The following is a 15990-nucleotide window of genomic DNA, read 5'->3' as shown; positions in this document are numbered from 1 at the left end:
ATAAAATAGCAGACGCAAAAAGCATCTGAACAGAAAACCTGACATGTTAGAAACACATTTCAAAATTTTAATATGAATTATCAAAGAACGAATTTCAAAATTTAAATCCAACCAAAATCTGCCAAGCTAGAAACAACAGCCAAACCGAGGATCAACTTTCTAAATACGAATTACCAAAAGAGAAAAAAATATTTTTTAATTGCCATTTTGTTGTGTGTGTGTGAGTGAGCAAAATATCTCATTTTTACATACCTCTCTTAATTCCAAAAGACCCTGACATGTTGGGGGCAAAATTACAGTATGAGTTATTTCTTTTATTTGGCACACAGGCCATGACGCAGAGGGGGACAGCACAAGGACACAACAAAACAAAAAGAGTTTAGGGGCTGGGGTTATACTTGGGTTAAAAGTCAAATATAATGAAATCGGGTGAAATCGATCGAATGAAATTGGAATGCATTATAAGATTATAAACTGATATATTTCCGGGTTCGTGTTCGACCCACCGGTTTTCTCCTTTTTTTTATAACTTTTTACTTATGATACCCACTTTTCAAAAGTTTTCCACCGTTGTTTCCTTCTTTGCTGTTCAGACCGGTCCCCAAAATTATGGTATGAGTACCGTTACTGTCAAACTGGAGTACGTGCTTTTGTCTACATTTGAAGAAGATCGTCGCTTTCTATAAAATTACAAAAATTTTTTTATATATGTGGTGGGGGGAGGGTATCTTTTCAAGTCGGCGTAAAAGCAAGACAGAGAGAGCGCGATTGGATCAAGGAAGTTCTTTTGAGGTTGGCGTTCTGTGTATGTGTGTGTGGGTGAGTGTTACAATTTTGTTTCTGCTCTTTACTCTTTACTTGTTTCGGTCATTTGACTGCGGCCATGCTGGAGCATCGCCTTTTGTCGAGCGAAGCGACCCCAGGGCTTATTCTTTGTAAGCCTAGTACTTATTCTATGGGTCTCTTATGCTGAACCTCTAAGTTACAGGGACGTAAACGCACCAGCATCAGTTGTCAAGTGATGTTGGGGGGGGGGCAGACACACAAACACACACACACATATACATATATATGACGGGCTTCTTTCAGTTTCTGTCTACCAAATCCACTCACAAGGCTTTGGTCGGCCCGAGGCTATAGTAGAAGACACTTACCCAAGGTGCCACACAGTGGGACTGAACCCGGAACCATGTGGTTTGGTTTATTTTTTTTATGTTTGTGGGCGATTTTTATGATCAGATTCATAGTTACGTTTTATTAATTTTTTTTTGTTTATATTATTTGTTTTGAAATGTATTATATAAATACAGGCCCGTAATTGAATTCTTGTTAGTATGAATCAGGAAACCCTTGGATGCAGAGACGTTATATTCGTTTTGCACACACACACACCTGTACACACAAACACAGACTCACAAGCACACACACACAGCTACACACAAGCAAACAGAATTCTGCACATACACACACACACACACACCTGTACACACAAACACCAGATCTTTTCCTTTTGAACGGCACATTGCGAAATTAATTTTTTGGAACTAAACACTTTCAAACTTTGGACACTGGTAGAAAGTGTCATATAAAACATCTTTTACTCTTAGTGGTGTTGAGAAAAGTTTATATTCTAAAAGTTATTTCGGTAATTTCAACCAATCAATGACATGTATTCAGCTGAATAAAATTGCTGCTATTGTTTGTCAACAACTTCTGGCGGTGTATATTTCGTTTGTCACTATTATTTATGACATCGTTCGTGCGTTTGCACTAGTTTTAGCTTTAGGGTTCAGGTTTTGGAGTAATTGTTAGGGTCAGGGTTTTAGGGTTATGTTGGGGTTAGGGTTCGGATTTTAGGGTTACGGTTAGGGTTGAGATTTTAGGGCTAGAGTTACGGAAAATGTGAAAAATGAAGAAATTGGAGGGAGAGGGAGAAAAAATGTCTTTCCTTAAATAGTAGCTGAAAAACAGGAAAAAAATTAAAAGCAGTAGAAATGTACGAACGATTGTGGTGGTGCCATGAAGTAAATATGCTTCAGATACACTCGTTTATTCAGAAAAACGTAACTGAGATGAAATATGTCATAAATAACAGTGACAATTATTTTTTTAATCTGCCGACCAAAGGGTAATATGTCAGAAATAACAGTGACAAACTAAATACACACCGCCAGAACGTCTTGTTGACAAACCACAGCAGTAATTGTTTTCACCTCAATAGACGTCATTGATGGGTTGAAATTGCACAAATAAGACAACCTTAACACGAAAATACGCAATTTTCTCAAAAAACGTCAAGAGTAAATGATGTTTTATGTGACACATTCTACTAGTGTCCGAAATTTGAAAGTGTTCAGTTACAAATTATTTTAAGGTAAAGATCCTATATGTGTGTTTATGTATTCATTTATGTGTTATATGACCGCCATACTTCCTTGTTGGTCACAGTTTGTTTTGGCGGTAAAAATACGTGTCGTTGCCCTTAACAACAAGCTTTCTCTTGCCTAGTCTGTGTTAGTTGCTATGACAACATTACATTTGCAGACGTAGTTTTGCCGCCAATGATGATGAGAAATCTGCCTTGGATTAGTTTGTCTATAATTTTCAGACATTCCATCTTTCACAAAAGGATTTTCCTAGATTATTTAGTTGTATAATCTGTGAGGATCTCTCTAATATGTATCTATGTATGTATATTCTGCTATATGTTGTATTTGGTAGACATTAGAAGAAGCTATACATTGTGTGAGGTATGTATAAGCTAAAGCTCAAGCTGGTGTCAATTGAAACTATATTTTTTCAACGTATACCAAATATGTAGATAGTAACAATGTAAACATTTTGTATTGTACACTCGCTGGGATAAAAATATTTATACATTATACCTTCACCTATTAATGTGTCTACACACGTACACATTTGTTTACTGTATATTGCGATTATACGCATTTTAGTGTTTTTCAAATATTCTGTTGCTCCTCTCTCTCTCTCTGTCTCTCTCTCTTTCTCTCTCTCTCTCTCTCTCTCTCTCTCTCTCTCTCTCTCTCTCTCTCTCTCTGTATATACATATATACATACATGCCGGTGGTTTAACTTCAACCTGTTAAACCACCGGCAGGCATACCTACACAAGTGGACCCCACGACGAATTTGTTTCCTCATAACTTTTAGATAGATGGATATTTTTTAATGAAATTTCTTTGACAAAAATGCTTCAGATGATGAAGATTCCAATTATATTGGAATTTGTTGTGAAAACAAATTTTCAAACGTTTAGAAGTTGACTTTCTCAAAATTCACCCAAATCCTTAAAGAAACTTTCAGAAAAATGTCTATTTTGTTTCTGTGAAAATTTCTACAAATCCCTTTCAAATGAAGTAGATTAGGATTATATCGGAATTTAACATGGAAAAACTTTAAAACTTTGATGGATTCACACACACATATATACTGACACACATCATGGTTATTTTCCAAAGTTCAACTTTCATTTTGTGATGTGTATCAGTGTATATCTGCAAATCCAGCAATTTTTAAAATTTTCTTCATATTAAATTCCGATATAAGTGAAATCTTCACCATCTGAAACGGTTTTATTGAATATTTCAATAGAAAATATTTTTTTTTTCTTTTTGGAAATACAGCAAATTTCTCTCTCCACCCACCGAAAATTTTTTCTCACAATAAATTCTGATATAATTGAAATCTTTGCCATTTGAAGCATATTTTTGAAAGAAGTTACAGGGAAACAAATTCGTCGGGGGAGCACACTTGTGTAGGTATGTCTATACATGCATGCACACACGCATATATATATATATATGCCAACCACTCTGAGAGTGTAGTGGGTGCTTTTACAAGCCACCAGCATGAGGGCCAGTCAGGCGGTTCTGGCAATGACCACGCTGACGCTCAAAAGGTGTTTTTACGTGCTACCTTCATGGGAGCCAGTCCTGCATCACTGGCAACGACCACGCTCGAATGTTGTTTTTCACGTGCCACTGGCACATGTGCCGGTAAGGTGACGCTGGCAGCAATCATGCTTGAATGGTGCTTTTCACGCGGCTGTAATGTATATATAGGTTTTTATGCGTTTAATTGAACACGAGTGTGTATTTAATGTAATTACTAAGTGAATGTCTGTGATGTTTGTTTTTTCCCTTTCAGCAATCAAATTGATGCCGTGGCCTCCTTAGTCTCCAGGGGAACAAATGTTAATAAGAAGGACTCACGGGGCAACACACCTCTACATTGGGCTGTTGAGAAGAAATATAAAGATGTAGTCGAAGTCCTGTTAAGTAGCAAAGGAAATACCATTTTACAGGTTAGCGAATACATATATATTTGTGTATATAGATATGTATATTAGGGTATGTATATATATGTGTGTGTGTTATATGTATATGATATATACGTACAGTTTAGTGCCCCAAATTTTATTTCCTCATGACTGACGATTCATATTTTTTAAATAAAAGTTGCTGCAAGACTTCCTTTTGTACACCCCCACCCCCTTAAAAAACATCCTTTCTTTAATATTTTTTATTTTTTTTGCAACACAATTCCCCCCTTTTCAGGGAATACGAATCTGCAAAAAAAAAAAAAAGGCAAAAATTGGCATTTTTAAATTACCCCCACGTCCATTTCCTTCATTCTTTACCATTTTCAGAAATTTCTTTTCCAAAATATGTGGGAAAATACGGAGATTATGATTCCGTATAAAAATTTCCAATGAATTCTTTTTTTTTTTCTACATATGCGGAAAAATACGGACATTGTGATTCGGCAAGTGAAAACAAACCAAAATTGCTGACGTGGTCGATGACAGTAGCACCTGATTGGCACTCGTGCCAGTGGAAAGTTAAAAGCATATCTGAGATCATTGCCAAGGCCACGAATTGGCTCCCGTGCCGGTTACATGTGAAAAGCACCATTCAAGCATGAATGCTGCCAGCGTCACCTTACCGGCACATGTGCCAGTGGCACGTGAAAAACAACATTCGAGCGTGGTCGTTGCCAGTGATGCAGGACTGGCTCCCATGAAGGTAGCACGTAAAAACACCTTTTGAGCGTCAGCGTGGTCATTGCCAGAACCGCCTGACTGGCCCTCATGCTTGTAAAAGCACCCACTACACTCTCAGAGTGGTTGGCATTAGGAAGGGCATCCAGCTGTAGAAACTCTGCCAAATCAGATTGGAGCCTGGTGCAGCCTCTAGCTCACCAGTCCTCAGTCAAACCGTCCAACCCATACCAGCATGCAAAGCGGATGTTAAACGATGATGATGATAATGAGACCTATACATACATACACAAATATACACACACATAAACGCATATATACACAAAAATATATAAATAAGTGATCAGTGAAAATATAAAACACGTATGTATATATAGGTATTTATGTATATGTAAAGGACGACCGTGCGAACTCAAAAAGGAGAATTGGTGACGAATGGAAAAACAGAGGACTCCTTTTATTTATACGCGTCGCACGGTCGAACACAAAATAATATATATCAGAGGATGATATACATGATATGTTATGCGATGATAACATAGATGACCAGTAATGAAAGACCACAACCGTATTAGATGAATAACAGAGATATTTATTGTAGCGTTAAAGATGTATGTCTGTGTGAGAGTGTGAATGCGACATATAAGAACATAATCAAAGACAGGCCGTCATACAAAGAAAAGTGTGTATGTGAGTGATACATGTGTGTGAGTTATTACAGCAGATAGAAAGAGTCAGTAAATGACACGTGAGCAATTATACCAGTTCTTGGGTACACTATAGGAAAAGTTCTGTATGTGAAAGTGAGGAGGCTGAATGTGGCAGAGCTGATCACTAGTTGTGATGTCGTGGCATCGATGCCGGGCCGTGATTCTTGTTATACAGATGTTCGTCGTTTGGCAGAGCTTATCACTAGTTGTGTTTTGGCTTCGATGCCAGGGCCTTGAGGACAGACGTTTATCGCAGGCTGAAATCTCTTGTCTGTTTATTATCGTGGTGAACCTAACAGAATCGAAGAGAGAGATGTGCCGCGGAGGTTTGGTTTGGTGTATATATAAAGTCGTGTAGACGATGGTGGTGATTGAGGCTGCTTGGTAGTAATCGTGTTGGTCATGACGATGGTGCTGGTTAGTAGTCGTAGAAACGTGTTGCTGATGCGGCGACGGCGGTGGTCATCGTTGGCTGGACGAAGCTGTTGATGTGTCGCTGGCTCGCTGGCTGATTGTTGCTGCTGCTGTCGTGTGGTACACGGAACAGTCTCTAAGAGAAACTGGACCGAGACAAATTTGTTGGGTATGAGTTAAAGCTATTTATAACAAACTATCAGCTCCCGAATGCTTCAGTTTAATACTCTATCACATGACCTTATTAGGGGCCGTGATTGGTCAGTTTGCGTTCTGGCGTGAACGGTTCGAAGAAGTTGCCGATTCGAATAATGATCAGTCACGTGATGACAAGGTTAATGTTTTCCGCTACGTTCGCGTTTGTTTATATTTAAATGAGAAGAATGGCGATAGCAGTTTTGTATCTAATGGCGATAGGTAGTTTTGTATGTAATGGCGATCGAGGTGTTAGTTTCACTACATATATATAGGTATTTATGTATATATATTTGTGTGAAAGTGTGTATATATATATATATATATATATATATATATATATATATATATATATATATATATGTATGTATATGTGCACATATATAATGTGTCTGCAGGTATAGATATGATATAAACCTCATTTATTTACTCCACTCCACCTTCATTCCACCTGTTTATTAATCTGATTCTTTCTCTTTTTCGGACATTTTTCATTTTTGCGTTGCCCCCTCCCATCCACTAGACGCCATCTTTAATATCTTTATTGTTTATCTTTTTTAGGTCACTCAGCAAAATGACCAAGGTTGGACACCTCTACATGTTGCCTCTCTTCATAGACACACAGACACTATAAAACTTCTACAACAAAATGACACTGATGTCAGGGCTGTGGACAACAAAGGTTTGACATCTCTACATCATGCCTCTTTTAGTGGACACACAGACACTATTGAACTTCTACAACAAAATGGCTCTGATGTCAGGGCTGTGGACAACAGAGGTTTGACACCTCTACATCATGCCTCTTTTAATGGACAAACAGATACTATTGAACTTCTCCTACAACAGAATGGCATTGATGCCAATAAAATGGACGAAAACGGTAACACACCTTTACACCTGGCAGTTCAAGAGTAAGTCCCCAATGGATTTGGATTATCGAAATCTGTTTCTTTAATGTTTGTTTTCTTGTTTTGAGTCCTTCATGTCATAATCCCACCATGGGTCGTCATGCTTCAACTCTCTCTCTCTTACACTGTAATGACACTGTAATCTAACTTCATTAATTAATCATCATAATTATTATTGTTGTTGTTACCTGACTAGATTCTTTATTTCATCTCATCCTTCGTTACCTCAACGTTTCAAGTTCAAATCCTCTCTTTTCTTTCTTTCTTTCCATGTAAAACACCTCACCCCCCTCTCTTTCAATTTTCCTCTTTCCACTGACCCTGGGCTAAATGCAGAATCATTCCCTTACAGTGTTTAGTTTGATCTGTCTATGTTCCAAGTTCAAATCCTCCCAGAGTATCTATTAACAATCTGGGGTCAAAATCTGTACCAGTAATATCCAGGGGTTCATTTAATAAATTGTCCCCCCTCTTTTCTCCTGTTGTTGTGTCTGATTACTGTTGGGCAAAATACCTTGTGGTATTTATTTACCACCCTTTATATTCTGAGTTCAAATCCTGCCAAGGTCACCTTGTCCTTCCATCTTTGCTATGCTGATTAAATACAATACCAGTCATGTACTGGGGTCTTTATAATCCACATTAACGCTTCTCTCCATCCTAAATGTCATGGCTATATAACAGTTGTTCATCGTACCATATATAGATTGCTGTGTTTACTCAGGTGTGTATATATATCGTTGGTCTATAATGTAGAGAGCATATCGAATATACGAGGGGGTACCCAAAAGTAACCGGAAACGTTCTCTGTGGGGCAAAGCCATTGAAGTTTAGGCTTCTGCTGCTAGAAGCCACTTGATGTGATACTCAGGCATCAGTCTGCCAACCGGCATCTTTGGGTGTGGTCCTATTATCATGTGGTGCATCTTTGTTTTGCAGGGCTTCTCCCCTGTTCATCGATTTTTGCAATGGCTGAAATGAAGGAACAGCATGCTTCCATGAAATTCTGTTTTCTGCTGGAGAAAACAGCAGCCGAAACAGTTGTCATGCTTCAAACAACTTGGAAGGACACTGCCATGAGCAAAACACAAGTTCACGAGTGGTTTCCATGCTTTTCGAATGGTCACTTGTCGATTGAGGACGAACCTCATTCAGGGCAGCCATGGAGCTCCCAAATAAATGAAAACATCATGAAAATTCATGAACTGATTTTGGAAGACTGTCACTGAACAATTGACGAACTTGTTGATATGATTGGTGAGTCCTGGAACTCCTGTCAAGGAATCTTGAGCAAGGAATTGCAAATGAAAAGTGTTGCAGCAAAATTTATGCCTCACTTGCTCACAGAAGATCAAAAGCAGTCATGGTTGAATGCATTTGGTGAACTGAAAGAATAAGCTGGAAGTCAATCCCTATCTTTTATCAAAGGTTATCAATAGTGACAAAAGCTGGTGCTACAGAATTTGCAGATGTGGCAGAGGCAAGGAAAAATATGATGGAGGCTTCAAAAAGCAGCACTGCTACAAATAGTGGAAAACATGTCTGGGTCGATGCATTGCTTCAAATGGAGAATACTTTGACGGTGATAATAGTGTTAATATGTAAAAGTAAGCAAAGAAAATATATTGCAAAATTCTGGGTTCTTTTGGGTCCCCACCTTATATATGTATAAATGTAGGATCCAGGGATTGAGGTGTAGGAAGGTGAGCTTCAACCAATCCATAGAAAGTGTAAGAAACAACTTTCAGGAACATAAGGGGTTTATTAGGGTGCAAGGTTGTTGATTCTTTCCTTATTGCATCTTCTCTGTATTAACATGAGCCTTGTATTGACAGCGTTAACTTCATTTAATCAAGACACCCTTGGTCTGAAGAGTAGCCTGTGATATACACCTCGTTTGGATATTTACCAGTTCCGATGTTCCACTTGCTATGAAACATATGTAGCCCAGATTTTATCTACTCCATTCCTTAACTCATATGTATGTGTATATATATATATATATATATCTCAAAAGATAAGCAACACGGATTTCAAAGGTGATTGCAGTACGCACGTTTCATGCTACTTCAATTTATTTAAGTAATGCGAGCATTACCTTAAATGCAATATGAAGAGCAATGTTCAGCTGCACGAAAATGCAGAAAAAGTACCGTAGAAAAGACATATTATAAATGTGGCAACATTTCAAATCCAAGTGGGAGAGAGAATACATAAAAATCCAAATGTGAGGAAGAATACATAGATCCATCTTGACATAGCCGAGTCTATCAGGCTAGTAATTGATTCTAGACAAAAGTTTTAACTGTCTCAGATTTTATTGTTTCTTATCTAGTGGTGATAGCAAAGGGACAATTACTTCTAAAGAGAGGGAAGGTGTAAGCAGTATGCATGGACAAGGCTATAAAATGTATTAGAATCTAAAGGTTTCACTGGTCATAGTAGTATCAGGTCATTTTACTACTATCAAAGTGTTGAGGAATTAATGTTGAGGAATTACAGCCCAAGGTATATGGGTCAAATAGGTTTTTTACTTTTAGTCTGAATAGAGTAACAGTATAGTGGTACAGACAACAACAATACTCTAACCAATGTTTTCACAGTAAGAGGTATGTTAATAAAATAAATAAAATGAGATGTAATTATTTTCCACAAAATTCATGAAATAATGTCAATATTGAATTCAGGGGCTCTGGATAGGGTGTAAAGTTTAAGGATATTAAGTATATAGTGATCATGAAAACTATTTTGAATTATCTTAAAAGAATTATTAGCTGAAGATAAGATAATGATACTATTTAGGAGACACATAGTTTTGTATCTAGTGACGAGAGGTAGTTTCACTACACTATTGATATTATATGAACTATGTCCTTGATCACTATTATTTCTATTGGAGTTGGGCCTATCATCAACTTCAGTTAAAACCGTAACGTCATTACTGATGCATTCTAATTGTTGGTTGAAATTATGGTTGGTAGGACTGTGTATATTGCTACTATCTTCATAATTTCTTTTGCCATTGTTATTTTCACTTCTATTTGTATAATTATTAGTAGCATCATTATTGGTATTAGCTGGATTATTATGTGTATTCATATGACCACTATTTGTAACTTCATTTATTCTAGCTGACTTGATGTTCTTTTTGTTTAACCTAGCTATGATTGTACCTACATTAGGAAGGGTAGAGTAAGAAATTCTGACTTTATGACAAGAGAAGATTTTACTATATATGTGGGAAGAAGGGGAATTTTTTTGTAAAATATTTGTGGATATTGCACAGTTGAAGGGTATATTTAACCAGATAGTTTTTATTTTTTCTCTTAAATTTATTGTGTGGGTGGGTATGGGGTGTGCTATGATTACTATTATTTCCCAGCACAATATTATTATTATTATGATTAGTAGTTCTTTTAGTTGTGGGATGTTTACTATTTTTATCATTTGATTCAACATTACTGTCTACTAACATAGGTTTATTACTAGTGTTAGCAAATAGTTTACTATTAAAATGAATTAAATAATGATGGTAATAATCAATATATACCTAATAGTAAAATTGAGGAATTGATAAATGATATTAGTGTAAATAATTGTAGTAATAATAATAATAATAGAGATATTAGAAATAATATAGGTGGGGTTGATAACCCCATTATGTGCAACTGTAGAAAAAAGTCCCATTGTCCTTTATTTGGATTTTGTTGCACCCGTAACGTAGTGTACAGATGCATCATTAGTACTATAACAGAGAATTATATTTATATAGGATGTAGTATTAACCTGAAACAGAGAATATATAACCATAAGTCTTCGTTTAGACTTAGACATATGGCAAATAGTACGACATTGGCAAGTAAAATTTGGGAGTTAAAAGATAATGGTATTAATTTTAGCCTTAAATGGGAAATTATAAGAAAAGCTCAACCTTATAGAAATAATAGATATGGATGTGAATTGTGTTCTATGGAAATAAATGAAATTTTTAAACTTAGGAACAATCCTAATCTAATCAATAATAGATTAGACCTTAGAGTATCATGTGTGCATTGCTCTACTCGCACTTTTAAATTCTTTAAAAAATAGGGCTTTTATTTAAGTAACTAAAGTTATCAAAATATAGTACTTTACTTCTATTATGGTCATCTAGGACTATCAATTAGCACATATTTATATTGGTAATTGAACCTTTATAACATATATTCCTGATCTCTCACCTTAATATCTAATCTACTTAAATCACTCATCAGATTCCTGTATTGATTATGCTTGTTATTTCCTAACATCCTTTCTTTTTTCAGTCCCTTAAACCTTAGTAAGCACATTATTATAAACTAATATAAATCCGATAATAATTTTTATTTTTTATTCACATTATATAAATAAAGCTTACCTATGTGTCTCCTAAATAGTATCATTATCTTATCTTCAGCTAATAATTCTTTTAAGATAATTCAAAATAGTTTTCATGATCACTATATACTTAATATCCTTAAACTTTACACCCTATCCAGAGCCCCTGAATTCAATATTGACATTATTTCATGATTTTTGTGGAAAATAATTACATCTAATTTTATTTATTTTATTAACATACCTCTTATTGTGAAAACATTGGTTAGAGTATTGTTGTTGTCTGTACCACTATACTGTTACTCTATTCAGACTAAAAGTAAAAAACCTATTTGACCCATATACCTAGGGCTGTAATTCCTCAACATTAATTCCTCAACACTTTGATAGTAGTAAAATGACCTGATACTACTATGACCAGTGAAACCTTTAGATTCTAATACATTTTATAGCCTTGTCCATGCATACTGCTTACACCTTCCCTCTCTTTAGAAGTAATTGTCCCTTTGCTATCACCACTAGATAAGAAACAATAAAATCTGAGACAGTTAAAACTTTTGTCTAGAATCAATTACTAGCCTGATAGACTCGGCTATGTCAAGATGGACTTGTGTATTCTTCCTCACATTTGGATTTTATGTATTCTCACTCCCACTTGGATTTGAAATGTTGCCACATTTATAATATGTCTTTTCTACAGTAATTTTTCTGCATTTTCGTGCAGCTGAAGATTGCTCTTCATATTGCATTTAAGGTAATGCTCGCATTACTTAAATAAATTGAAGTAGCATGAAACGTGCGTACTGCAATCACCTTTGAAATCCGTGTTGCTTATTTTTTGATTTTAATCACCTATCCTTTTGGGATGCGATATTCGGGTGCCTACGCATAAGTACCATATTCAACTTTGAATCTATATCTAAACAGTCTCTCTCTCTCTCTCTCTCTCTCTCTCTCTCTCTCTCTATATATATATATATATATATATATATATATATACACACACACTCACATACACACATGTACAATGTGTATTTGTGTGCATGAAATTAAGTTATGACCTAATTACATTTGTTTTCATTAATCTAATAATTTTTTTGTCTTTCCTCTTTGTATAACTTTCAGGCAACACTATGATGTGGTGACTTTGATGCTGTCCCAGGTTAGTTAAATACATATTATATCCTCTCTCTCTAATATTTAATATTAATATCATCAAAATACCAGTGAAATTCTGGGGATAGATTTAATCAACTGCATTGCAGCAACCTTTAAATGGCAGGTCTTGGGTCTGTGAAGAATAATTATGGTGGTGATAATGATGTTGATAGTAGTAGTGGTGGTGACAGTCCAACTGACCACCACTGCTGACAGTACTATCTTTAATGGTCAGACAAAACAAGGTTATTATGAATTGAACCCGTATATATCAGATTATATATATCAACATCAACCACTACGCTGTATGCCCACAGGTATATGATGTAGTGGTTAAGAGTGCGGGCTACTAACCCCAAGATTCCGAGTTCGATTCCAGGCAGTGACCTGAATAATAATAATAATGATGATGATGATAACTTCGAAAAATATGTTAGGAATAAGAACCCAGGTTCGAAATTTCCCCAAGACACTTGATGAAGGCTGGAGGGTAAATCAGCTGAAATATTGTGTTAACAACAAATAAAATGAGAACAAATATCCGTCAAATGTTAATAATGATCATCATCACCTTTTAAGGTCTGTCTGTCATGCTGTGTGTGTGTGTGTGTGTGTTATATGTGTATATTGTTGGTGTCGGCATTTTATCTTGTGTCCAATAATTTATTTGGCTTCTTGGCTGCTTTCTTCCCTCTGTACATATGTATAAATGTGGGTGTGTGTATATATATATATATATATACACACACACACACACACACACACACACACACACACACACACACACACACACAGTTATTCTTGCCAGACATATTGCAGACTGAGATTATGCAGCAGAGACAAGTTAAAGGTCCTTGTCCTCAGAAACAAAGCTAAATGAGGGCATGCTGTACTCAGTCCCTATTGCTTCGTTAATCCATTACCATCAATACATAATGAATCAACTTCCCTTGTCCTCTCTCCCTACCTAACTCCACAGATTAACTACCCTTACTGTATTTGTCTACCTAACTTATTTACCTGTATTTCTATTAACATTGCTTTGCATGAATGCCAGGATGCAGCACCTTCCACTGTTGGTGGTGACAATACCTGATTAACTCCTATTTACAGGTATCCATACTAACCCTTCTATACTAATGCCTGCACAACACCCATGTCCAGTGGTGTTAGCGAGTGTTACATGAATGATGCAGGATTAAATGCAAGGACAACTGTTAATGACATGCTGGCTGGCAAATGCTAATAACAACCTTTTCAGGTGCTGAAAGCCGCAGCCAATGTAGACACAGCACTGTCATTGTAAGCACAGCAACAACCATCTCGTCCTATGCGCCCTTCCCCCCCCACACACACAAGGAATGCCAAATGAACTGAAGGGCTACTTCTATGACACTCTTCTGCTGGCCACTTCAAAGATAAATGACTGTGACCTTATCTTCGTGACTGGTGATTTCAATGGATATGTTGGGCAACACCCAGGTATCTTCCATGGGGTACATGGTGGGACACAGAATTGATTCCTGAAATGAGGAGGGTGCAAGACTACTGGAGTTCTGAGGTGGAAATGACCTAATGCTCGCAACACTTGATTCAGAAAGCTAGCCAATCACTTGATAACCTATAAATCTGGGGAACATGCTAGCCAGACTGACTACATTCTCACCAGGCTGCTCATAAATGCAAAGGCCTTCAGTGGAGAAGAATGTATCCCGCAACATAGGTTACTCATTGGGGAGTTCAAGCTACTGGCTTGAAGCATTCCAAGAAGTAAACCAGTTTGGAAAAGAAGAGTATGGAAGCTGAAGGATCCTTCAATTAATCAGAGATTTAGTGATGTCCTAAATGAAGTATATAATGAGAAGGAGGATTTAAAGACTTGTAACATAGAGAGTAAGTGGAAGTTCCAACAGGACAACTTGGTGAGAGCCTTGGGCCAGATTTGTGGCTGGTGCAATATCCCAGCAATGCCTAAGGTAAAGTGGTTGTGGTGGTGGTGGTGGTGGAAAAGGGTAGTTTACAAGGCCATTAGAACAAACAAATGGGCTTGGAAGGACGGGAAGGGTGGTGGCAGCAAAGAGTTATATCAGGCAGCTAGGAAGCAGGTATACTTAGCCATGAGTGAAGCAGAAAGGAATATGTTTGCCAATGTTAACTTGGAAAATAGTTTTTGTGTGTGGAAGGTGCAGAAGTACAATGTACAGAAAATAGACTCCATCAAATGCCAGTGGGGTTAGCTAGAGGCAGTTGATAACTGCTGTTATCTAGGTTACAAGTTAGTAGTAGTGGAGGTGGATGCTGCAAGAGTGTAGCTGTGAGAATAAGAACACACTGGGTAAAGTTGAGAGAGCACCTACCTCCGTTGGTAACAAAGGGCCTCTCCTCACTGAAAGGCAGACTGTATGATGCCTGTGTGTGGACAGCTATGCACCATGGCAGCAAAACATGGGCTGTGACTGCTGAGGACATGCATAAGCTTGAAAGGAATAAAGCTAGTATGCTTTGCTGGATGTGCAATGTCAGTGTGCATGTACGACAAAGGTCTAAGCGTCTTGAGAGAAAAGTTGGGCACGAGAGGTATGATATGTAGTGTGCAAGAGAGGCAACTGTGCTGGTATGGTCCTGTGATACATATGGATGGGAACAGATGTGTAAAGAAGTGCCACACTCTAACTGTGGAAGACGTAGACCCAGGGAAACATGGGACGAGGTGGTGAAGCAGTATCTTCAAACTTTGGGCTTCATGGAGGTGGTGACATGTGACTGAGACCTCTGGCGATATGCTGTGTGTAAGAAGACTCATCAAGCTCGCAGTTGTGACTGCGCCGGTGTTATGTAAGTGACACGTGTTACAGGCGCGATCTTTGATGGTACCCATGAATTATAGGCATGATCTTTGATGGTACCATGTAAATGACACCTGCGAATTATGGTCGTTGCTGGTGCCATGCATTGTAGTCATGGTCATCGAGTGTGCCATCTAAATGGCACCCGAGAACCATGGTCATTGGCAGTGCCATATAAGCAGCAAACTTCAATCACAGTTGTGGTCATTGCCAGTGTCATCTAACCCAGGCCAGCAAGATAGCAGACACTAAATGATGATGCTGATATATATATATATCAGGGGTGTGTGTACGTATGTTTGTAAGTGTATATATGTGTGTATATGGGTATATATGTGTGTGGATGAGTGTATCTGTGTATGTATGTATACATGTATACA

General features: G+C 37.2%; 1 protein-coding gene across 4 annotated transcripts in view; it reads left to right on the top strand.

The window, feature by feature from the left end:
- Nucleotides 1-15990, top strand: part of LOC149130331 (uncharacterized) — an 80777-nt gene that overhangs the window by 28198 nt on the left and 36589 nt on the right. For all 4 annotated transcript variants that reach the window (XM_089345169.1, XM_089345168.1, XM_089345167.1 and 1 more), the window contains exons 4-6: nt 4168-4324; nt 6901-7253; nt 12732-12768. In XM_089345169.1, coding sequence (XP_089201295.1) covers nt 4168-4324; nt 6901-7253; nt 12732-12768 — 547 coding nt within the window. The remainder of the gene's footprint in view (nt 1-4167; nt 4325-6900; nt 7254-12731; nt 12769-15990) is intronic.

Source organism: Octopus bimaculoides, chromosome 29 (assembly GCF_046866305.1).
Source record: "Octopus bimaculoides isolate indiv1 chromosome 29, ASM4686630v1, whole genome shotgun sequence".
NCBI lineage: Eukaryota > Metazoa > Mollusca > Cephalopoda > Octopoda > Octopodidae > Octopus > Octopus bimaculoides.
Note: the sequence above shows the minus strand (reverse complement) of the source record. Positions and strands in the feature narration are given on the sequence as shown.